We start from the raw sequence: 26,500 nt of genomic DNA, 5'->3' as shown, positions 1-26,500 counted from the left end.
TAGACATTCTACTAACTATAAGTAACTTTGCAACTACATATCAACTAACTCTGATTAGAGTATTAGTAGACTGTATGCTTAATATATGGTACCACTATATTTTGATGGTCCTCCAACAGACATTCTACTGACAATAAGTAACTTGGCAACTACAAGTCAACTTATTCCACTAACCCGAACCCTAACACATAACCATAACCTAACAGTCCACTGACAGTCTACTAATACTCTAATGAGAGTTAGTTGACATGTGGTTGCAAAGTTACTTATAGTTAGAAGAAAGTCTAAAGTGGACTATCGAAATAAAGTGGAACCCTACTCGGAATCAGGAAGAATGTCCTTTCATATTTCATATCAACATGAAAGGCTCCATGAAATAGATGTCTGGCTCTTAGCCCATGTATGTTAGCTTTGATGCTAGTGCTAGTTTTCAAACTTTTTGATGCCACACACCCCCAAACATAAAAATACATATATAAATAAAAAGGCAGCTATATACATTATTCAGAGCAATGCCATGACAGGTATAAAAGCGAGGCTGTAAGGGATAGACTTACTGTGTTTTCAATGGCATCCGCAGTAAAAAGCTATATAAAGCTCCTAGATCAATTTTCCACAGCTTATATTGTCTGGAGTTTTTTGTTTACTGAATTTTTGCCATGTTTCATCAGCAGAACAATCCAAAAACACATTAAATAAAAGTACAACCCACTGAAGAGATGTGTGTCCATCCCTCACAGCCTCGCTTTCATTCCAGTTAAAAATGAAAGATGGCTCAGCTGTGAATAAGGTCTATAGACTGATTGATTGATTGATTGATTGATATATAGATAGATAGATAGATAGATAGATAGATAGATAGATAGATAGATAGATAGATAGATAGATAGATAGAAAGTTTCCACTTAACACTGGACAAAAACAAATCAACATCATGACACTGCAAAACCATAAGCCCTTCTTCAAATGAAAGAGCCTTTCTGCCAGTTTCAAAGGTTCTGCCTGTGGATTAGCCACTGACCTTTTCAAACTATTTGAGATCAGTGCGTTTGGAAACCGCGATCCACCGTGTGTCTGTCGTTTCTAAACAAGAGGCAAAGGGCAAATTTCCTCCTGCTGAACTTAGGGTAGGGAGGCTTGCTCGTCTTCCATCATTCAAAAACAACTTTCACTCCAGCAGAATACATGAATACTGAAAGAGCCGCGCATTACATGCACAGCCAGTGTACAACAAATGGGTTGTTTTGCTCTTGGATGGGTTTAAAAATGGCAAAGCTATGTTACCCAGCGTTTAGAACTTCACTAAGGAGATCTACACACCCTCAGTAAGTCTAAATATGGATTAGGGCTAATAAAAGTGGAGGTAATTTGGTACCAAGTCAAGTTAAAAAAGAAAAGTTGCCAAGCAGCACCGCATTGTTAAGACTGAGAACTAACATGTTTAAAAGAACTACACTTTTAGGTATTTGTTCCTCCTTGCTTTAAACATAAATCTAAAAAAGAAAAAAAAATTAAGAGTAAGACAAAAATACTGATTAACCCCATAAACCCTTACATATGAAATAATAGTCCAATCATTTGTTTAATGGAACAGTTTATTAAACCTTTAGACACATTATCTATAAAGAAGATATTCAAAAATATTTTTTTTAAATTAGGTACCATATTTTTTTTTTTCAAAAAAACCAAAACACTCTTGCAAATCTCAAGGTATTTATTTGTAAACATTTTTGTTATATTCTCATTCATTTTATTTTAGAGGGTGCTGCTGCCCCCTTGCCTCATTTTAGATAACACTCCTGTTATATTAATATTTAATTTAAAAAGTGTGTTCAGTAGCATATTAGTTTTAGTATTGGTATTACATTGGTTTAGGGAATTGTGAAATTTCACTGGTATCGACTACTGAAGTAGTGTTACATAGGCTTGAGAGTCAATGGCAAAAAATGACAGATGAAGACATGAGAGAAGAATAATAATGAGGGATGGTGCTTCTACATGATGTGTAAATGACATAAAAGCTGGAGAAGGAAAAGATAGATGAATAGCTCCACTTGAAAGCTCGAGTAGCTATAAACTCTCAGCTGATCTCGTTGAAAATGTCAGCCTCATTTACATACATAGCACACTTTCAGAAGTTTACTAATCACATGCACGAGTGTCCTAAAACAAGATAAGGGTGTACGAGAGATAAATTATTGAAAAAGCTATGAATATTTGATGAGCAGCCCTGGTGAAAGACACAGACAAAAGAAAATGCAGTAAAGCATCTTGGTTTGATTGACCCGTTCTGGGGAAAAAAAAGTAACAAAAGCTGATTGAGATGATTAATGTGAAGCGGACATCGCGGCTGCCTTCTATTCTCTCTCAAAAGGGTGACAGACAAACACAGCATGCACTCTAAACTAGACTGCAACAGGACATGGAAAAAAAGGAGATGAGATTAGCCAGAATAGAACATCTTGAAGGGTTATATATTAAAGTCATGAAACAGCTTTGTTTATATGACTTAAAGTGCTGCAAGGTCACAAAGTTTTAAGAGTCAATACAAATGCACCTTTTAGCTGTTTTATGGCCCTAATGGAAGCATAACTTTTAATTAAAAGAGACAGACTCAGTTAAGTATCACAGTGTGTGGAAGGTGACTTTGAAAGGGAAATCGTTTTTTTGTTGACAATAGGTGTTGATAATTTATATATCTGTACCAAACATTAATTAGGGGAGATGGGTGACACATTATAAATAAGGAGGTTTAATACCTGCTGGAGAAACAATCCATTAGCATTTGCATTCATCTCAATGGCGATTGGTCTGCTCCTCAGAAGAAGCCAGTTTAGAATTTTGTCATCTTTACTCATAGGAACCACTGAATTTTTTGGACAATTATCCAAGCTGTAAATGCCATGTGACTTATCACAGCCACAGGAAAATTACATCGTGACAACAGCGATTGATTTAAGGTACCATAAGAATACAAATAAAGAACTGTGGCATCAAAAGCACCACAATCCTTATTTTTCCACAATCCAAACCCTCAAAAAATAAGTAAATAAACAATCAAACAAACAAATAAATGTTTTTTAAACAGGTGATTCCCCGAAGGTTTGAGATTTAGCTGCTCCGTGTCAATTTTTTTCGTCTAATCTATGCCAATCCTACATGCGTCAAAGTAGCCGGAGCAATTTTTCTCTATTTACGAATATGACGCACACACAAGTGACACAAGTATGCAATTTCACATGCAAAGCATCGCCCTCGGTCTAAAATATAAACACTTATAACAGCCTTGCCATAGTAAATCAGGGTGGGACAAAAACACAATTTGGAAGAAGGAATGATGGTATTTTGACTCATTATTTAAATTGTGTTAATTTTAAACAATAATAAAAAAAGTTACAGTGCACCTTTAAATTTAGAAATGTATAAAAGATGATTACAAGGGCATATGATTTAAAAAGAAAACTGTTTACATGGAACCGTTATCAAATAAATGTGTTTTGGCCATTCATTTACACAACAACGGCGTAAAATTTGGAAAACGGATTTCAAAGTGCAAGTTTTTGAAAACAGTCTCTGTGTTGTTAAAACTCGAATCTCTGAAGACGATGATGTCATGCACCTGCTTATTACGTGTTCAGTCTATTGTGTCTCATCGCCAACTAATGGCCTGGCAGTAGAATACAGCGTTTTTAGTCATGTGTTATGTGTAATAACTTGTCCAGTGCGATAACAGACGGCATGCAAATAGAAAATATGTTATTTTTTACATGCTAGCATATAGGCTATAGCATACTGTATGTCAACAACACCTGAAAGAAAAGCAGCCAGGATTCACCAATGTAAATATTGTAACCATTAATTTTGCACAGCCCTAAATTACCTGTTTGTAGATGTGTATGCTAACAACATCATGATGATACATCATCACACAACCATAGAATCTAAAAACATCTCAGTAACATTCATTACCAAATCTAATGCCAGTGTGGCAGTATGAAAACGACAGCAGCAGAAGGCTTTACATGTTAATAAGGAGCGCTGTGCTAATGGTGTGGTTGTTTGTCTGACCCTGAGCTGGTGGGACGGCACAAAGGGACCACCAGTGTCTGCATACTAATCCTGCAGGTGCAGCGGAGACGGGGACTCCCGCGCAGGCCAAGCGTTTCCATTACCTCCGCATGACTGGAGGTGGAGACCACAGGGTATCAGAAAAGAGCTCCACATGTGGCTAACTGGAGTCTCATCACAGCAATTCATGGCAGATTACATTTGGCAATGTAACGTTTCAGTAACACATTGTACAACGACCTGACAGCGTAACAGCACTTCAGATCAAGGGATGCAATCGTCAGCCGGCACTCCAAACTAAACAACTTTCAAAACTTGTCGTGATGACGCGCTCTCCACCTGCGAGCCAAACACTTTTGGGTAAATCTTACCAAAAAACAAAAAAAAGATACTTGAAGAAGAGAATCAAAGTCATGTGTTTCTGTCAAGAGTGGAACTCTACTGCTGTCCGCATGACTTTACCCACAGAAACTAATCATACTTCGGTTCAGTGCGGCTCAAGTGCTGCTCGTTCACTGTCAAATGAAGCTGAGTAAAGAGGATCCCAATCTGCACTCCAGCATCCGAGGTGATGGAGGGAGAACCGCAGACATATGATCAACCGTCTCATCACATATCCAGTGTACTCTTGCCACATAGAAAGAGACACACTAGTGTACAGGAACTCGAACCTTTGCAGAGGCCAAATAAATTCTCCATTTCTCCATCCAGTCATTTAGACTGGAATCACTTTTGAGGGAACAATTGATCACACACTTGAACGCTGATTCTACTGCACAGCAGGCAGAAATGTGTGTCAAAGTTTGTAAAGCACAAGATTCAAGTTTTATAAATGCACAAAACCCCAGAAAGCTGAACAGTAAAATGTTAAACTATGAAATTTCAATTCTTTCATCATTTAATCACTCTGCTGTTCTTTTGTTTATCTTCTAAACACTAATGACAATGTTTTTATTACAATCTTTATTTCCCTCCATTGAAAGTTGATTCACCCAAACATCTGATGATTAAAAACGTTCATAAAGAGTAATATGAATCCATATGAATAAAGCGGTTCAGTCTTCTGAAGAGACAATCACATTATATGATGAATAGCTTTTATTTAGGCTCTTATTCACGTATTTTTATTTTTTTTGGTGAACTACCCCTTCAACAATTTTCAGCCACATGACTGGTGCGGAGACCTAGAGGGCAAAACATCCATAGAACTGCAGGAAATGTCTGTCAATTTTCCATCTGTTTCAAGCAATTATAGTTTAGATCACCTCTCAAATAAAGTAAAATGAAGATCTGTATTTCACTAAAGACAGAGGGACAATCAAAACCGCTTGACATGACATGCTTGACCTGGCTTAATATACTAAGACAGTGATTTTAAAAGATCAAATTCAGTATAGATCTCATGGATGATGATGCATTCTACAGGCGAGCAGATGAGCCTAGAATATGAATGCAAATGCGCTAATTTGCATGATAAGCATTTTCTTTACAATGGTCTTCTGTGGGAAAACAGTTAATGTTTAACATGTTGCATTCATATTCTTGGTTCATCTGCTTGTCTGTACATGGTACTGTATTCTTTGTATAAATTTGGTCCTCCAATATCACTTACGGTCTTTTCACACCTGAAATAGTTAACCCTGGGTCATTCTAAACCCTGGGTCATTCTAAACCCCGGGTAAACAGAATCCTGGGTTATCTTGCTTCACGTTTCACCTGGTCATAATTTACCTGGGGCTAACAATTAATCCTTGGTATTCATAAGATGAGCTTTCACATTGTACATTCCTAAACCCTGGGTTAACGTTCTTATTTGCATATTTGCGGTGTCAGTGTCATTGATTGGATGAACGCAACATGTGATCTGTTTACATAAAAGCTCTAGTATTGCTGACTGTAGCCTACTATCAGTTTCAGGTTCAGTTTGATTAGCTCTGGTGTGACATGATTGTAAAATTGTGTTGATTGTGTTGAGCACATCTTAAAGAGAATGTGAAACGCCTACTGCAACCAATTTTACTTTTATGATCTGATGTATTTTTAAGTAAAACAGGACAATTTATAAGAAAAAAACTAATTCACTTTTATTTGAATACTACATCAGAAATGATTGGGTCATTATTCATTATTACATTCCAGAATTGAGCTAAATGGTTGGTGGAAAAAGTGACTCTGAGGGTACGTTTACAATACAAGGATTTGCTTAAAACAGAGAAGTTGTTCCTTTGAGTTTTCCGCGTACAGACGACACCATTGTCAAAAACGATCCCCATTCACACGAATCCGTGAAAACGACTAAAAACGCTGTATTCTGCTGCCAGGCCATTAGATGGCGATGAAACACTATAGACTGAACACATTATATGCACGTGCGTGATGTCATCGTCTTCAGGGATTCATGTTTTTGCTGTTTACATGGAGACTGTTTTTAAAAACTTGCACTTTGAATCTGACACTTTGGATCAATTTAACATGCACTAATAAAACACGAACACAAATGTTTATTATGCAAGTAAATAAACAAGTAAAATAACTACTTCTCAGATATTTTGGAATTCAATGTTCGGTTTAGCATAAGCTTAGCATGTCAATGCAGATTCTCCAACTGTATGACTGAAGAGAAAAACTGAATTGATAAAATATTCACAAAAAGGAAAGCATAAAATTAGACAGTGATGGATGGGTGTGGTCGTCAAAATGAAAAACAGAAGTGGCAGGATGCTCTGAGGGTGATTTAGCAGTCAAAGAGATTCATTAAGCTTTTTATGAGATAGCCTATGCCGTGCGAAAATGCACAGGCTGCACATTTTAGTTGGCAAACATCACAAAAACTCTACGGCTGCTAACAAGATGCAATGCTTTTTTTCCCTTTTTTTTGTTCAATTAGCCTTTTATCCCATAATTTCACTCTTATTTAGCCATTATCAAATGTGCTTAGTTTTTCATGCAGTGATGTGATTTTTTGTTGAGTGCCATCCTCTGAATTCAATGCAAAAAGAAGACGCAAAAAACAAATTGCATGATGTTTATTTTGCATTTTCTAAAGAAAGTGTGCTGTTTGCTGTTAGAAAGTTAAAGCTGTTGTTAGAGTGTCGCTATCTGGTTGCTGGGGTGCTTTGTTTGGTTGCATACAAGCCCAGGTCAAAAGACCCCAATACCCCTGCTGAGATGACCAGCTATAAGGCACTTTGTTGGTCTTAGCTGATTTAAAATGAATTTTATGGTTTCACAGCCAGGCTAATCTGTTTTTTTTTCTAACCTGAACAATGTGCAGATGGTTGGCCAGCCACTCTCTCAGCATGACCCAAACCCCTCTTAAATTGTTGCTTTGTAGCTCAAATGGAATAGCATGGTGCTAACAATGCCAAGGTTGTGGGTTCAATTCACAGGATATACAATTGATTAAAAACAATGCATACATGTGCTTGAAGGCAATGTAAGTCATTTTAGATAAATGCAAATGGATAAATGGAAATGCATAAATGCAACCAATTGGAAATGTACATGTTGTTGATTCTTAATAATAATAATAATAATAATTTGTTACATTTATAGAGCGCTTTTCTGGGTACTCAAAGCACTTTACATATGCAAGGGGGAAATCTCCTCAACCACCACCAATGTGCAGAATCCACCTGGATAATGCGACTACAGCTATATTGTGACAGAATGCCGACCACACACCAACTTATAGGTGGAGAGGAGACAGAGTGATGAAGCCAGTCAGTATATATCGGGATGATTAGGAGGCCATGATGGACAGAGGCCAATGGCCAAATTTGGCCAGGGGTTAAACCCCTACTCTTTTTCTGAAGGACATCCTGGGATTTTTAATTACCACAGAGAGTCAGGTCCTCGGTTTAACGTCTCATCCGAAGGACGGTGCTCTTTGACAGTGCTCTGTACTGACCAGACTCAACCCTACTTAGCTTCATGGGAAACCAGTCATGGGCTACCAGGTGATATGGCTGCTGGCATATTCTTGCAAGTTTCGCAACAGTTTCAGACTTAAATGTCCAGTGAGTGGCGCTAAAAGTATGTTCGGTTTTATCCAAAGCAGATTAATGAGAATCTAGCAACATTTTAATTATGTTGGTTGATGAGTTGTACATATTGTGGTAGTTCGAGTGAGTGGGGGTGTGTGGTGCCAAAAGGTTAATGCGCTAAAAAAAACGCAAAACAAATTTGTTGAAGCAACCATGCAATTTCAGCTGCTTTTACAAGTCTTTGATCTCTTTTATCGGTACATGTTTCATGGGACTCATACTTGTGCGCTCTGGATTACAAATGCAAAACTGTACCTGGGGAGCTACCAAGCAAGTACATTAAAAAAGCCAAACATATGGAATTTGTTATGTGATTAAATATAAAACAAAATATTATATTTACAAATCAAACACAATTGCAAAAGTGTTTTGAGGTCATAAAATAGTATTGTACAAAAAAATTGTAGGTACTTTTTTGGTATTATGCAGAAATGTAGGTAGAGGCCCATTTTTCCAATGAGCCTAGGATGAAAATGCAGATGCATAGATGTTGAACTGATTTTAGAGACAATAAGCAGAATGCATCTCCTCAACAAGCACCATGATATGAGGTATCATTTGTATCGTATTAGCGATAAAAATAGTGGTGCTTGCCTTAGAAATCTATTTCTCACACAATTGAATGTAAACTACTTGAATACTGTACCGTGAGTAGGTAATTATGGAGGCAGGGTTATCTCTAGTCCACATCTATGATCCCACAGAGCGGTTTCCAGAACCAGCAAAGCTGGGGAGATCAAACAAACTCTATCCAGCCCTGTGCTCGCCACACCGGGGCAACAGACACCTGGCTAATGTGTCTACTGGCAGCAATCAAGAGCTGGCGGAGGGCTGCGTCTGGAAGCTATTGTTATTCTCACTGTGCTGCAGAGCTACTATCAACCATGACCTTTCTGCAGCTCTGTAGGACAAAACATTAATTCAGACCATGGCCAAGTCTTTTCATCTCCATGTTTCTGTCTCTGTAGCCCTGATTAATCAATGAATAAGGATGTTATCAAGGCTATTTTAACCCCATTGGTCATCAAAGCCTGCGTACAACTACCACTTCACTATAAAGCTGTTAATAAAATCATTTTTGATCACAGATCTATCTGCAAAGACGGTGATGTCTTCTTCTGAACATACAGATGAATAGGTTGTGTGATAAATTAAGCAAAATAAGCTTCAATGTTTTTAGCTTTAAATCAATTTAGGCAAGCCAGTGCAAGTCTTATTTGCTTCAGAACCATGTGAATTGAACTGATTACCCCTTGTGTCAAACATATTAAATAAGTAATTCAATAAAGCAGCCATAATGCATTTAAATGGAGTGCAAATGTCCTTTGAGGAAACAACAGTGTGTATAAAACATTACATTGCACCTTTGCAGCACACTTTACCTTGCAGCTATTATACATAATCAGTCTATGATTACATCTATGCTGACAGTATTATACTGAATACAACTACCTAAAGCTGGTTATTTTCATAGTGCTTTTATGCTAAAGACCATATTTACTTTTTAAAATACATGTTTCGGGTCTTATTGTGAATGATCTAGAATTGCATATTAATGCATCTTCATAATCAATACAGGATCAAATTTGTACTAGCTCCACCTCTGCTTTTCAGCTTAAGGCCATAACATTAAATTAGTTTGAAGTCAAGTCAAAGGAAATGCAGTGCCTATACAAATAAACATACTTAATCTAAAACACATATATCTAGGCTATATCAAAAGATGTAATCTAACAAAACATATATTTGTGTAAAAATCATATTTTAAACACACAAGGCCATCAGCAAACAGCAAATGCATGTTTAAAAAACGCATGTAGATTCTATATCCAAAACAAACTGCTATATTTTGTACTGCTGATTGCCAATGTCAAACTTTCTACTCAACAGTACTTGAAGATGTTGAAGTACTGAATATGTTTTGGAAGCATAAAGCAAGTTCAGAACAATTTATACATACATTCATGGGAAAAAGAAAGAACACCCTTTTGAATTCTATGTTTTTACGTATCAGGACATCATTTAAAACAAACTTCTGATCTTTAGCAGGTCTTAAAATTAAGTAGATACATCCTCTGATGAACAACAACACATGGCATACAACACTGTGACATTATTTCTTGAACAAGACAATAAGGCTAATATGGAGAAGCCATGGGTGAAAACCTATTGGAATTAAGGAATTAAGAGGGTAAGTAGTAGTTAGACGCTGCTAATCAAATGCCTTTGATTTATTGATCATCAGTAAGCTTGAACAACTTTATAAAAGCAGAAGTTTTGGCAATTTACTGGTCTAGAGCATTCAGGTGTGCAATGACCTTATTAAAAGAAATTATTGCTTCCCATCAATCTGGGAAGGCTTAAAAGGCCATTTCTAAAAAATCTGAAGTCTATCATTCTACAGTGAGGGAGATTATTCACAAGTGGAAAAAATTAAAGACAATTGTCAATCTTCCCAGGTGTGGACATCCCAGCAAATTCACCACAAGATCAGACTGTGCACTGCTCAGAAACTGCAAAAAAATTCCAAGAACTAAACCTCACACTCTACAGTCCTCAGGAGGCATGTTAAATGTTAAAGCTCATGGCAATGCAATTAGAAAAAGATGAACAAGTATGGCTTGTTTTGGAAGGGGTGCCAGGAGAAAGCTTGTTCTCTCTAAAAAGAACATGGCAGCACGGCTTAGATTTTTTCAAAGTTGCATCTGAAACAAACCACATGACTTCTTGAACAATGTCGTTTGGACAGACGAGACCAAATTGGAGATGTTTGGCCATAATGCACAGCACCACTTTAGGCCAAAACCAAAAAGCATTTCAGCACAAACACCTCATTCCAACTGTCAAGCACGGTGGTGGAGGGGAGATGATTTTTGACTTGTTTTGCAGCCACAGGACCTGGGCACCTTGCAGTCACTGAGTCGACCATGAACTCCTCTGTATACTAAAGTATTCTAGAGTCAAATGTGAGGCCATCTCTCCGACAGCTAAACCTTGGCTGAAATTGAGTTATGCAACAGGAAAATGATCCCAAGTACACAGCAAATCTACAGCAGAATGGCTGAAAAAGAAAGAATCAAGGTGTTGCAATAACCCAGGAAAAGTTCATACCTCGACCGATTGAAATGTTGTGGTAGGACCTTATAAATTCATATAGAAAATAATTACTTAGTTATTGCTTCTAAAGGTGGTTGTACAAGCAATATAAATCATAGGGTGTACTAAGTTTGTCACACATGGCTTCTCCATTTTAGCTTTATTTGTGTTAAATAAATAATGTGTTGTGTTGTTGTTCATCTGAGGTTGTATTTACCTAATATGAATATTAATCTTAAGCTAATCTGATACGTAAAATTATAGAATTCAATAGGGTGTACTTTCTTTTTCACATGAAGTGTTTGCTCACCTGTACTCCTCCTGCGTGAACACAGGAATAATGGACGGCTGCAGGACAGTGATCTCCACCAGAGTCTTATTGAACTTCATCGGATCCCCTTCATCATAGGCAATAACCACCAACTGTTTGGGAACAAGAGAAAAATCAATTTTAAGAAAAAACAAGAACCAGGAATCTGCATTGAGAACTATAATTATTCAAAGTCAAAATGAGGATAGTATAAAGGTCTAGTTTTAACACAGGCCACAACTAATTTCAGAGTAAATAATATAATATAATATAATATAATATAATATAATATAATATAATATAATATAATATAATATAATATAATATAATATAATATAATACATATATTTTTGTCATTTTTGTTGCAGTAAAAGTTATAAACAATCTTTAAACAAAATAAATGTAATTTAGAAAATTACATTAAAATAAGTTATTTTTTATTATTTTTATTAGTTATTTTAATTGTTATTTTTCTCTTTGCAGATCGTTTTACTTGTTTATGCTTACAGAAAAAAAAGTATTCAAAAATTGGGTAAGATGTTCAGTATGAGTAAAATACTTATAAATACAGTACTGTTAAAATCAGATACAACTAAGAATTTTACTCAAGTGGTATTGGATTGGTGTCTTGTAATGGTTACACTTTATTTCATTGGTCCACTTTAGACCATCTACTAACTATAAGTAACTTTGCAACTACATGCCAACTAACTCTAATTAGAGAAATGGTAGACTGTAGTAGACTGTTAGGTTAGGGCTAGCAGAATATGTTGATGTAGTTGCAAAGTTAATTATAGTCAGTAGAATGTCTGTTGAGGGACCATTACAATTCAGTGTTAGCAGTGTGAAGCAGACAGCCTACTAATATTCTAATGACTGGTAGCTGGAATATAGTTGCAAAGGTACTGAAATGTCATTTTCACAGTAAGGTATCACTCTTTGCTTGTACTCTTGTACTCTTTGCGCCTCTGCACAAGCCTTAGTCTGTGTGGTGGTCTTGTGGACAGGACAAATGCACCAATATATTGAGCTGTCAGGCTCACGGTCCCATCCTGGTTCTCCGTAACACCGCAGCCCCCTTCCCATTGACTCCCATTGACTTCCTTTTAAGTACATGATTTTGGATGTCCGTCCTAGAATCCACTATCTCTGTGTTGCTAAAAAAGCAGGTCTCCCTTGTGATGTTCTAATGAAAGTATATTTGAAATGTATACAGCCAGTTCTTCGCTAGCCCAGTATGGTGTGGACTACCTAATGGTCTCTCTGATGAGTTAGAGAGGGTCCAAAAACATTGATGTCAGATAATAGGTCTTCCAACTTCTACTCTCCCTTCACTGAGTGAGAGGCAGGACGAGGCCACTATACATACTTTTACTAAACTACTCAAGGACAGTTCATCACCACTGCATTGTTTCCTGTCTGTGGCTCCAACACCTACTTATCTACTATGGCAGCGTAGGGAATTTATTGTGCCCAGGAGTAAATCTAAAAGACATGAACTTTCTTTTATTCCACGTGGTCTTAAATTGTTTTAGAAATAACTTACAGGTTTTATTGTATGAAGCCTGATGTATTTCAGGTTTTTCCGTGCATCTGTTTTACTCCACCTGTTTGTTTGTTTTATTATTATTATAATTTATTTTTTAATTAGGTACATAAGGTTGTCTTGAGTATGTGTTATGTTTGATACATTTCAGGGTTTTATTCTTCAATATCCTGCCTTGTCAAACTCTAAAGAAAACTAAACTAAAAAAAATAAAAACGTTTTAATATTTTACACTCCTTTTTCTCACATAACTCAACCTAATTTTAAGGATGATCAAAGTTTGTCAGAAAAACAAGTAAAAAACACTGATTAAGGGGCTGTTCATGCCGGCCGCGCCACTTTCTCCACCTTTCAAAAGCGACTAAACTAAAGTCTAAAAAGCTTAAAACTAAAAAGCACCGCGAAATCACAACCGCGACAGCTTCTGTGCCTTCAGCAAGCGCTATATGTGAAATCATTGTCTCAAGTGTTTTTGTCTGTCCTTAGTTGTCACTAGGCAGGAGTCTTCTCACTTTTTCAAAAAACTATATATATATTTATTGAGAGACATGGCAAGCGAACAGCCATATAGAAAGTGTGTTCCTCCCTGCTCGCGCTATCTAACGGGCGGGGATACACACAATCTATGTGTTTGTTTGGGAGAGGAGCATGCACGGTCAGCGCTCGAGGGCGCTGCCTGTGAGCACTGTTTTGTGCTTCCCTTGCGGACACTCCGATCCCGCCTGGCGTTTTTAACGAGCGCCCAGGCTCGCGTTCCCCAAGGCTCAAGACTTCAGACTTGGGGTTCGCGAATGGATCTGTCAGCGGGGTTAGAGACGGGCTCTGCCTTATCTCTGACTTCACCTAACCCAGCCACCTCGTGTGTTACAGGGCGCAGCGGTGTCCGGCGAGCACATATCTCAGGTGCCACCCGGAAACGTAGTGACCCTGGGATGCCCGCGCTCTCCGAGGAGGGCCCTAGAGCAGTCAGTTCAGTCGTTCCCTGCCGGTTCGCCATTACAGGGCGACGGGCTGATTGCCTAGCAAAAGCTAAATCCAGGAACCAGTCTCGAGAGGTTGGTACCTCTAGTAGAATTCTTGGCAGTGCGAAGCTACTGCCAACTATTTCTCGTTGGGTCCTGCAGACCAAAAGGGGCTTTCATCCCACCATGGTGAGCCCCGAGCAGGTTCTGGTAATGGAGCAAGAGGTGAAAATCCTGTTGGACATAGGGGCCATAGAATATGTACCTCCCTCCAGCAGGGACACCGGGTTTTGCAGCCGGTATTTCATCGTTCCAGAGAAGGATGGGGTGTTGCGTTCCATTTTAATTTTTATTAGTTCTGTACGTTTCCGTCATGTAACTAAAGTTCAAAATGTTGAGACAAATCGTGCCACAGATCAGATCCGAGGACTGGTCTGTCACGAAAGATCTCAAGGACGCTTACTTCCACGTGTCTCTCCTTCCAAAACACAGGACGTTCCTGAGGTGCACTTTCGGGGGCGAAGCGTACCAATTTCGCGTACTTCCGTTTGGCCTAGCTCTCTCTCCCCGAACATTTACGAAATGTATGGATGCAGCTCTGGCTCCGGACTCCAGGGCCATCTGCATTTTGAATTATATCGACTATTGGTTGATTTTAGCTCAATCGGAACATCTGGCGGCTCGGCATCGAGATGTCGTTCTCGCTCACATCAAGAAATTGGGGTTGAGGCTCAATGCCAAGAAAAGTGTGCTATCTCCGCTACAGAGGACCACTTTTCTGGCCTGTCTCCTGCTCGTATCGCTTCGATCCTCACGGCCGTCATACAAGCAAAGCTAGGCCAGTCACTCACTGTGAAACAGTTTCAGAGACTGTTAGGTCTGATGGCAGCAGCGTCCAACGCTATACCTTGCTGCCTGCTGTATATAAGACCGTTACAGTGGTGGCTCAGGGCCAAGGGGTTCTCCCCGAGGGGAAACCCGGTCTGCATGATCAGGGTCACGCGACGTTGTCTTCGCGCCCTGGCCATGTGGAAAGAACCTTGGTTACTATCCCATGGGCCCATGGGGGGGGGGGGGGGGGGGCGATCAGAGTGGTCGCCCTGCTTAGGCTCTGTGGCGGACCATCATCTCTCGTGGCACATACATTGTCTAGACATACATTCCTCCCAGACCTGAGAGGCCATCATGTTCTTGTCCGGTCAGACAACACATCGGTGGTTTCCTACATAAATCACCAGGGAGGTCTGCATTCGTGCCCGTTATACAAGCTGGCTCGCCAGATCCTTCTATGGTCCCAGGGGAAGCTTCTTTAATGGAGGGCGATTTATATCCCAGGGTATCTAAATCAGGGGGCAGACATCCTGTCGAGGCAGGGACCGAGGCCCGAGGAATGGAGACTCCAGCCCGAGCTGGTGGAGCTCCTATGGAAACGTTTCGGTCATTCCGAGGACCCAGTTAACTGCCCAGTGGGTGCAGTGCTGGAGTTCCTGCAGGAGCGTTTCTCCTCAGGGCTATCCCCCTCCACACTAAAGGTGTACGTGCCACCACTAGCTGCTTAACATGTCCCTTTCAGTGGAGTCTCTTTGGGGAGACACCCGCTTATAACATGCTTTCTTCGTAGTTCTCTGAGGCTGAGGCCAGCAGTTCGCACGAGGGTGCCGACCTGGGATCTGGCCATCGTACTAGAAGGTCTCTCCCTAGCTCCGTTCTAGCCCATTGAAGTGGTTCCTGAGAAATTCGTCTCTCTAAAGACTATCTTTCTTCTCGCTATTTCGTCTCTTAAGAGAATTGGAGACATTCAAGCACTCTCGGTCCCCCCCTTGTGCTTGGAATTCTCGCCTGGTATGGTGAAGGCCTTCCTCCATCCTAGACCGGGCTATGTTCCTAGGGTCCCTTCTAATGTTGCTAGACCTATAGTTCTGCAGGCTTTCTGTCCTCCTCTCTTTATGTCGTCAGACCAGGAGAAACTTAATTTACTCTGCCCAGTTAGGGCTTTAGATGCTTATGTCCACAGAGCTGCCCTGTGGAGGAAGTCTGAACAGTTGTTCGTTTGCTTTGGGCCACCCAGGAAGGGGTGTCCTGCATCTAAACAGAGTATGAGCAAGTGGGTGGTTGAGGCCATTTCACTTGCTTATGATTCGGCTGATCAGCCATCACCCTTGGCTGTACGAGCTCACTCGACTAGGTGTATGGCTGCTTCCAAAGCCTTATTGTCAGGAGTTTCTCTCCATGTTGTTTGTGATGCGGCAGGCTGGTCCTCACCGCACACATTTGTTAGGTTTTATGACCTTGACCTCAGCTCCACTCCAGGGGCGCCGGTGCTCTCGTCCTCTGTGCGCTCTTATTTCACATGATTGGCACTTGCTCTTATGGCGACGTGGGTATTAGCGTTCCCACAGCGTTTGACACAGCTCGAGTTCCCTTGAAAGGGAACGTCTTGGTTACGTACGTAACCCTAGTTCGTACGTAAACCTAGTTCCCTGAATAGGGAACGAGACGCTGCGTCGTTCTGCCATACTCCCTGCATGCCCGTGATCAACTTGCTTCAGGCCTATCAGAAGCTGTCGCGGTTGTGATTTCGGGGTGCTTTATAGTTTCCTGGTTGATGACGTCACCCGCCTATGACGTTCCGTCTCTCCATTGGACTGATTTCATACGTGCTTCAGGATGCACACACGCATGGGCATTCCCACAGCGTTTGACGCAGCGTCTCATTCCCTATTCAGGGAACTAGGGTTACATTCGTAACCGAGACGTTCACCCCTTATAAGCCTGGTTTTCACATTCAAACACTGCGTAGTTTTGTATGTTGTTGCACTGCATCTCTGAGCATTTCTTTGGTTCCCTGTATTTCGGTTTCTTGGACTCTCTGCCTGCCTCTGGATTACCCGTTTGCCTTGTCCCCTGCCTGCCTCTGGATTACCCGTTTGCCTTGTATCCAACCTTGTTTGTTTCAAGGTTGCTTGTTTGTTCCCAACCTGTTGCCTGTTCATTTGATTACGTTTCTGGATTACCCCATCTTATTAAAAGCTGCATTTAGAGCTAAACTTTCTGGTCTCAGAGCAGTTTGTGACAGCTCTGTGCAGCTATAATCAGCTCTTCATCCATTTTGTCTGAGCTTTCAATGTTGTCACGGAAAGGGTGAAGCTGTATGGAAGTAAAATAATGACACATGTTTTTGAAACAAAAAAGCTTGTTGAATTGCACTACTTGAGAACATATGCATTGCATTGACCCTGCTTACATTTTAAAGCATTGTATTTTTAGGGCTTGCATTTTTATGGGCTGAAATTCAACATGGTTGTATATTTAAGCAGTGAAATTTCAATTCAAAACATTACCCAAACGTTTTCATTATTAAACATTCAATAATCCATATTCAACTTTCAGATTTCACATCCAAAATATTAATTCTGTCTAAAAATACAACCTACAATATTCAACAGGAAATTTTCGGTCCATTTTATTTCGCTTTACAAATTCAGTGGTTCAAATTCAACATTTGACATCCGAGAACGGCAGGAATATAAGTAGATTGCCAATTGATAATCCCCATATCTGTTAGTCGACCTCACCAGCAGACAATATTGATATCTACGGTTTAGGGGGGAAAGGGGGGGTTACCTTATTTGATTCGAAATTAGGAATCGATAAGAATCAGAATCAATAAGCAGAATCGAAATTGGAATCAGATTTGTTGAAATTCAAACGATACCCAACCCTAGGGGTCATGCATGGGGAAACTATATCCTGCAAAGCTTCAATCCCGTCTGAATTTGAACCAATATAATGGGAGTTTCTAAACTCACCAGTCAGTTAGTTTTACTCAGATAGCATCAGGCAGTGCAGCACTTTCATCTACATCAAACTGTGGGACGCATAAAAATGACTGATGGGCCAGTTATGGCCTGTAGGTTGCCAGTTGACAAGCCCTGTATTAAGAAAAGATTGTTATGCACTTACACTGAATTTAGTGTTGGGCTCCTCATTCAGATTGACCCTGGTGAGAACATTGCCCGAGTTCTCATCCACGTCGAATATACTAGTGCTGTAAGGAAACTGCTCCAAATCCACTTTATAGTGAACTCGACTGGCCGCTGTGCCCTGAAAGATAAAAATAAATAAATAAATACATAAATAAAACAAAGCCATTGTTTGTTCCAACTATATCAATATTTTGTATTAATGGGAAAGTTGACCCAAAAATGAAAATTCCTTCATTAATTACTCATCCTCATGTCGTCCCAGACCCGTAAGACTTTCGTTCATAATCGGAACACAAATTAAGATATTTTTGATGAAATCCGACAGCTTTCTGTTCCTCCATTGACTGCTATGCATCTACCAATTTGAAGCATCAAAAAGTTCATAAAGAGATCGTAAAACTAATCCATATGATTCAAGCGGTTTAGTCCAAACTTTCTTAAGAGACTCAATAGCTTTGTATGATGAACAGATTGAATATAGTTTGAATTTATTAATTTAAACATTCATTAAAACACACATCAGTTGTGGTAAACAGAAGCTTAAGTGTGTTCGCTTGACATGTGAGAACCAATGAGGGTCATTCTTGGGTTCCACAAGAGGTTTGTTCTCACTCGTCAAGAAAGTGAAGTTGAGCTTCTGTTTATGTTCGCGGATTAATGTTTATATGTGAATAAAAGCCTAAATTCAGTCTGTTCATCATATAAAGCGATTGAGTCTCTTCGGAAAATTTGGACTAAACTGTTCAATTCATATGTATTAGTTTTACGATCTCTTTATGAACTTTTTGAACCGTCAAAGTGGTAGTTGTCAACGGAGGGACAGAAAGCTCTTAGATTTCATCAAAAGGATCTCCATTTGTGTTCCGAAGATGAATGTGTGAGTGAGTGATTAATGACAGAATTTTCATTTTTGAGAGAACTATCCCTTTAATATTAAAATACAAAATAAAAAGTTTTGCAAAAAAGAGAGTGTGGTAATTATAGAGAAGAACTGAGCATCGTACACTAAACGACTTGGGGTCACATACTACAAAATTTGCAAGTCAACACAACTTAAGGAAACATGTGCCTTGTTGCTAGGAAACAAGAGAAATGAAAACAATGTGTTCTAAAATCGGCTCAAAGTTTTATACATGTCTGATATCCTCCGATTGGACAGAATCATAATACGAATCTCTAGTACACTTTTCTGTGAAATCTGTCCACTCTGACTGACCAAAATCTGCCGACCGGTTCTGACTTTCAGCATTGTTTTTGACAGGTTCAGACTGCAAATCTGGGCAAAAGTCATGTACTGTATTTTAGGGTTTAGAGCTATAAATCAAGATACAAGACAAACTCTAATAGGTGTAAAGCAAGTTTAAAACAAGATCTTTCAAGCAATGGTCAATGTAAATTCTTTTGCAGAGCGCTCTTAGCAGGATTCAAATAAATCTGACAGACTCAATTTGTTCACTTTATTCTGTTCTTCTAAAGTCACGTATCCCGCTGCGAGTTTCATAAGTCTGTGAGAGTCAATGTGTAGTGTTGGCCTGGGGACAAAAGGGTTTTGTAACCCGCTGAGATGGAGATAATTACAAGGGTGATGCCGGGTGAGAAATGGAGCCAGCGGGTGGGCCTGTCCTCGCGAGAACGTGCTGAAAAACCCATCCATCCACCCACGGGTGGGGACAGCACCACACATAGTGCCAGTCGGGGCATGCGTTTGCTGTGAAATCAGACTACAAATGATTTTTCAGCTCACTCCTGTGTCTTCAGGGAGTATGGAGAGGACTGGGGTCATGGGGATTTCAAAAGCACGAGGAGTTATGCCACACTGTGTTTTATCATACATTACATTTCATCACTGCTCTTTTAAAATCCTGAGGAGTTTGATTAACATCACTCTAATTTGTTCACAACCTTTTTTCTCCAGTCACTGTGCTCTTCGCGTGTCGTCAAAAATGACCGAAAATCTTTTTTTTTTATTTCAATGAAATTAATGTACTATATTTTAGTTTGATAAAATTTTTCTATTTAATATTTTGTATTTTAGGGGATTTTATAGTACTAAATTATATTTACACTGTATTTAAAATCCATTTATTCACTTTCTGAACATAGACCTGAAAATGTAATCTCCAACTTAAAATGTCGTAAATCTTTAACGCTGTAGAGCAGAATATTGGCAGATTATTGCTGAAGTGAAAAAAGTAGTGGTGGGCCGTTATCGGCGTTAACGTGCTGCGTTAACGTGAGAATCTTATCGTGCGATAAAAAAAATATCGCCGTCAATCTATTCTCAAAGTTGGGTTGTTATCATAAAATAGCTTTTTCGAATATCGTTATATTTTCGCGCAAATTGCGCAGCAGGGTATTTTCCTTTCAGGGACACAAGGTTGTATACTTTTACATGTTACGTTGGGCGATCGTTCCTCTCGTTACTTTACATGTTGTTAAATGAGTTCCAAGCGCGCTGTATTTTATGGGCATGAGCGATGCTCAATTTACAAATGAATCACTCTTTTGGGTCGATTCCGTTCAAAGACTTCATCAAACAAGTTGGCAGATCTGTCTAAATCGGTTCGCGAATCAGTTCTGTTCAGTTCCTCACGCACTGAATCACTGAAGCGCGTTCAATCACACTCGACACGGAGTCGTAACAGGAAGATTTAAGAACACCAAGAGCTACAGTTTAGTCTAAGGAAAAAGCAAATCTGCAAATGCATCATATTTTTTGCCAGCGATGAAGATCTTTATTAGTTGAACATCTTCGTAAGCTGTCTGTGAATTAATGATTCCACAGGACGATACATTCGATTTCATTTGATTCAGGTAATACATTTTACAACCAAACAGATTATTACGCCACGATAGCACTACTAACAAGTATGACATTATCCGTTGGACATATACATTAATTTATAGGCTACAAAATAAATAAGCTACCATTGTGTACAGTTTATGAAATGAACACCCGCCATCCCGCGGTAATGTGTGTTGCGCAGGGACATAGTCACACGAATAGTTTACATTGATTGAAACTAGTTTGTTTAAAAAGGATGAGGCTTTTGCCGGTAAAGGCAGGTTCACATAAAATCATTATTTTTCGATCTAACTAGCATCTGGTTTGGCGATGCGAAAAAAGGACTGTAGCTATACATCGTGCTTATTATTTTTTTCTTCTTCCAATTAGCCTAAGTTACTATGTTTAAAAAAAAACGATGAAAACATGTTACTTGTTCAATTAATAAATTTGATGACAAATCGCTAAAGATGAAATTGGCCTCCCTTTCTGTCGTTGTAATTGTGCGTTTTATTTATTTTATTTTATAATTTTCTTTGAACGATATTCGACTTTTGCTCCTCTATTGTCGAATGGCATTTTTGGCAGAAATTCACATCCCTACGCGAGGCAAACTATTCTCAAAGACTTACTTTTAGACATTATTTGGGTAGCACACAAATTCTGAATGCCTTCGGCAGAATTCAAATGAGCCATTTTAATCTAGATTAATCTAGATTGATTCCAAGATTCCAGTGAGATTAATCTAGATTAAAAAAAATAATCTATGCCCACCTCTAGAAAAAAGTTAAAAAAAGAAGAAAAAAAGAAATAAAATGTAATATAAAAATAATTTTACGTTTATTTTTATTAAAACTGCACAAAAAAACTATTTACATTTTTTTAATGAAATACTGTATATATTTTCAAAAACACATTTTAATATAAAACTGCAAGTAAATCAAAGTTGTGTTCCAAATTTGAGCTTGATATCTCAAAAAAATAGCTTTCAGTAAGATTTTTTTTAGTTTGGCCGCAGTACCAAAAGCTTTCACTATGAAATTCGTCACCCATTAATTTCCAATGCAATCATTTTTGACCGCAAGGAGTACAAGTGTGACTATGTTTTTCAGGACCATTTCGCCTTTTCAAATGATGTCGATGATTTTTTTTTTTGTGTGTGTGTGTGTGTGTGTGTGTGTGTGTGTGTTTACATAACAAGTGCCAAAACCTTTACCACGTTTTGTACTATTCCAATCAAGTAAAAAAAAAAAAAAAACGTAAACTGTTACAGTCAAAAATGACTGAAGAGCACCAGAAGGTTAATATTTGATGTGTTTTTAGTTTGATGAGACACTATAATTACAGATATGATTGCATCGTGCCCAGAAAAAAGTCAGAGCTTCTTCTCTTTTTTTTCCCAAGGTATTAAGGAAGGTGTGGCAAACACAGCGCTCAGGTTTAATTCTTATTTATTTTCTGTGTGTGTGAGGATGGCTAATGAATAAAACACGCGGATGGGCATGAGAAGACATCAGATATGAAGTGCCATCTGACAGATGCTCAGAGAATAGAGAAAAGGAGAGAGTTGCCAAAAACACATTGATAGACAACAAAACAGACCCAGTGACCAGGGGGCTGAAGAGATGTCGTAAATAAAGAGCTGCTGTTTGCGAAAAACTAAATCATTATGTTGCATTACAAAATAACCATTGAAAACGATGTTGCTTAGTGGGTTTGAATTCTATTTTGTGTGCGTATTTAATTTGCCAAGAGAATATGCAAAAGTCCATCAACAAGATTGAAGTAATTTACGGGTGATGCACTGCTTTGGATATGGTCTGAGTGATGATTGCGGCTTGAATATCTGCAAAAGGCTCTATCAGCTGTGTTTTAACAGGCTGGGAAGTAATATGCTGTCAAATTTGCTTTAAAACATTTGCTCACTCAAAGATCACCATGTAAACTATTGATAATGCTATTGTTAATTGCTTAATTTGCAAGAGGATAACAAGGTACTTCACATGAGGTCAAATACTGTATGCCAAATTAGAATTGACCTATCTAACTCAATGACAGTCCCTGAGATGGTATCTGCATTTTTTTTGAGGAAACAAACTATAGGGTTGAATTATGGATAGGGCCAGTACTATAGTGCCTCAGGCTGGCCATAGGTCACCCAGTGCTCCAAAGCCTCTGGGTGCACAGCCCGAGACACTGAACCAGTGCATTTGGCTCATAAAACTGCAGGCTAACCATTAGGTCCCCTCAGGTGCCTAAAATATATATAGTGCAAGCCTTTACAGCATAAGCTGACCACTAGGGCTCTAGGGAGCCTGAATGTATAGAGTGCAAACTGATTGCTATGGCTTCTGGGGCATTAGTGCCTTTTGTGTAAGTAGTGCAAGCAGTCACTAAGGCTCCTGAGCCTCTCAGAATATTCAATGTGAGCTGAACAATAGGGCTCTAGGGCCCCGGGCCTCTTCTGCCTTTACAGCTTGAGCTGATCGCTAGGGCTCCAGGGGCCCCTGGAACTAACTCAGAAGACCTCAGGGACAAGGGGCACACAAATATACCTGTATCTGGACCAATGTAGCACCAACACAGGTAAAAATCCAGGCTCACACTACCACAGCAGTGACAAACACATACAGAACATCCTATAAGGAGGCACAATCGACTGATGTGTGCATATTCCCAGAGGCTGATGAAGAGGCTCACAATTAAAATGGTCCACAACAACACGTGACTAGAACAAATCAGTCATATTAATGGGGAAATGTCTTTCAATCTTGGATGCATTACTTCATACCACTTCAGTGAATGATTTCCACACAAGCTGTTTATAGGATTTTGTTAATTGCGCATCACATCGAAAACATTATTAGGCAAGATGGTAAATTAGAATACTAATTGAACTCTTGATACTGAAAGCCCAGTAGACTGTGATTACCCTGCCCTCATTAAGAAATGCAACTTTCTAATGATACCAACATTTCTGGATGCGTAACGAGTAATCACGGGTAGCCTAAGCCTCCAATTACAGAAAAAAAACAAACACAATTTAAAGAGGGACAAGAACACTTTCTGAAACAGAAAGTCTTGGAAACTTTTTGCTCAAGTTTTTCATTCTGCTGCTCCAATCCGATCAAGCATCCGTTTGACCACACATTAAAAATTAAATGATTTTCTCACTTTCTGACCAATGAAATTCACTGATTTCCCCAAGACTTTTCAATGACTTTCCATTAGTTTGTTATGAGGATTTTATAAAAAACCCTAAAACAAGCCAAGAAATACTTAGAACACAGAATGACCGGAAATACTGATGTTGACTACAAATTTCAACAACAATTTCTACAATTAGTTTTTTCAAGAGTTTTCCAGGCCTGTAAATCACATTTATGACAATGATAACCCTGCAAATAACAACTCAAAAGTCACATTTCGCTGTTTGTTACTTAGAGTGTGCAATGACTCACAGTGGTAATCTGTGAATCATGTCATAAAGTCTCAGACTGAAAAGTGTACACTCTTAAAAATAAAGGTTCTTTTTTTGGCATCAATGGTTCCATGAAGAACCTTTAACATTCATGGAAATGAATTTCCCTTTCAATTCCACAAAAAGGTTATTTAATAGTGGAAAAGGATTCTTAAGATTTTTAGAATGATCTTCACACTAAGGGGGGACAAAGTGGTTATTTTAAGAACTGTTGACTGAAAGGTTCTTTGGGGAACCGAAAATGGTTCATCTATGACACTGATGCAAAACTACCCATTTGGAACCTTTATTTTTAAGAGTGTACATTAAGTTGCATTAAATCTGCACTATAGTCAAAAGCAGGTCAAAATGACCTGCAACAACACAAGAGGGTTAAATACCAGAAGTTACAGCTCAAATGACTACTTGCAAGCAGCAAAGACTATTCTAAAAATGTCTAAAACCCATTACAAGTGTAAAGCTGTGTACTGTATTCCTTAGCAGTGCTTTCCTGCCAAATTGACCCATTTAAATGTCATTTATGGCAGGAACTAAGAGGTTGTAGTCTCTAGACTCTGACTCATGCTAAAAATAAATAAATAACTGGGATTCAACAACCACCATTTGCAACAAAATGCTCCAGTTCTTATGAATGATAACATCTTTCTGCATGATCAGATACAGGGAAGAAGATAAGTATCCCTCAGTTTCAAAGACAGATAAACAGTGTCGCTTACACATATTTACCTTGCTCCTGTAAATGCAATGAGCTGACATTTCGTACAGTGCCATTTATCAGAACACTCACTAATAAAGTTCTCGTGTATCGCTCAAGTCGACTTCAGAGTCAGAAATTCAATTTAGGTTTACCACCACAACAGATGTATGCTCTCATAATTATTTGTTCAAATCACTCATGTAGTCCCAGTGTTAAGTAGTTAACAGAAGCAGCAATGCTACTAACCTAACTTCAGTTTTTTCAGTGTGACAGCAGCTCAGGGTGACTAAATGCAAGATCTGTGTTTTAATGTCACATTATATATATTATGTCAATTCAGAGCCACATTTCACATGCTGCTGTTGAGCAAGCAGAGACATATAAGGAGCAATGACGTTGCTCTTAAGTAACTATGCCAAAAAAAAAAAAACATTTTCTCTATCGAATAATTTGGATTAGAGTTAATTTAGAAATCTACAGTATGACAAACAAACGTTTATCATTGACACTGGGTGCACACTGTACGATTTATAATAGTCCTTTAAGATTGTTGCTTGTCAGACTGTACGAACATGATCTTATCTGTAAGCCATGTCACACTGTAAGATCTAAGTTTTTCATTAATGTCAGAGTGTATGGCAGTCAAGACGCATTAAAAATGGACGCACACAAGAAAACTCTTCCGGAGTTTTACATCATCAATAAATGACACGTTCGGTGACTGCATTACACGCAGGATTGAAATGGTAACTACAACAAAAAAAAATATAGTTAATTCTGGCCATGGTTTGTCTAGAAAAAGGAAGACAATTTGACGGTAATCGTAGGAGAATTCACACTGCAGAACTGTGAGTCAATTCTTCTGACCCATGCCAGGATCGCAACAGTCATTAATCGGCTCTAATTTATGCTAAGTGTTTTTTTGCTTGTTTGTTTGTTTTTAATAATCTGGCAACCATTCATGCTCTCTCTAAAAGACTCTTTTCTTTTTAGTCTGAAAATAAAGTTTAGTGATCTCCACTGGGACATTCTACTCAAATGAAAGTGTCATAGAGCAAGTATGTGCTCAAAACAACTATAATAAATCCAAACATGGATCTTAACTATATTGTTTGGAATTGTGGTTCTGGAATAAGGGCTTTTACGCAACCTCTGTGTAACAATGCAAAGTCTTTATTGCTGTTGTTTAATTAGAAAAACATAAATGTCATTTGGAATTATTGGAATTACTTTTAGGAATTTGACTGATTTAATTTTTGTGAGAAGTTTCTTGTTCTCTTACGAGAGTCTCTCTCGTACTGCGTAATATCTTACGCTATGGGGAAAACCTCTTTTCCACGAGATATTGAAGCCAAAAATTATCCTTAATTTTGAATTAATGTAAAACGCTGTGCAGCAGCATGCAGACATAGGCAAGACGGCTTGCGAGCCTATTGGCTGCCCTGCGGCGACAGCAGCAGCCTATCGAGAGTGACCCTGCGTGACACATATCCAATGGGGGCATTTCGCGCCCACTTCGTCAC

General features: G+C 38.8%; 1 protein-coding gene across 1 annotated transcript in view; it reads right to left on the bottom strand.

Moving 5' to 3' along the window:
* pcdh15b (protocadherin-related 15b) overlaps nt 1-26,500 on the bottom strand; it is a 288,259-nt gene that overhangs the window by 43,269 nt on the left and 218,490 nt on the right. Inside the window, exons 23-24 of the mRNA XM_077206152.1 lie at nt 17,992-18,132; nt 11,521-11,633 (exon numbers count right to left, since the gene is read on the bottom strand). Coding sequence (XP_077062267.1) covers nt 11,521-11,633; nt 17,992-18,132 — 254 coding nt within the window. The remainder of the gene's footprint in view (nt 1-11,520; nt 11,634-17,991; nt 18,133-26,500) is intronic.

Source organism: Siphateles boraxobius, unplaced genomic scaffold (genome assembly GCF_051911475.1).
Source record: "Siphateles boraxobius isolate OS27281-9 unplaced genomic scaffold, OSU_SipBor_1 55, whole genome shotgun sequence".
Lineage (NCBI taxonomy): Eukaryota > Metazoa > Chordata > Actinopteri > Cypriniformes > Leuciscidae > Siphateles > Siphateles boraxobius.
Note: the sequence above shows the minus strand (reverse complement) of the source record. Positions and strands in the feature narration are given on the sequence as shown.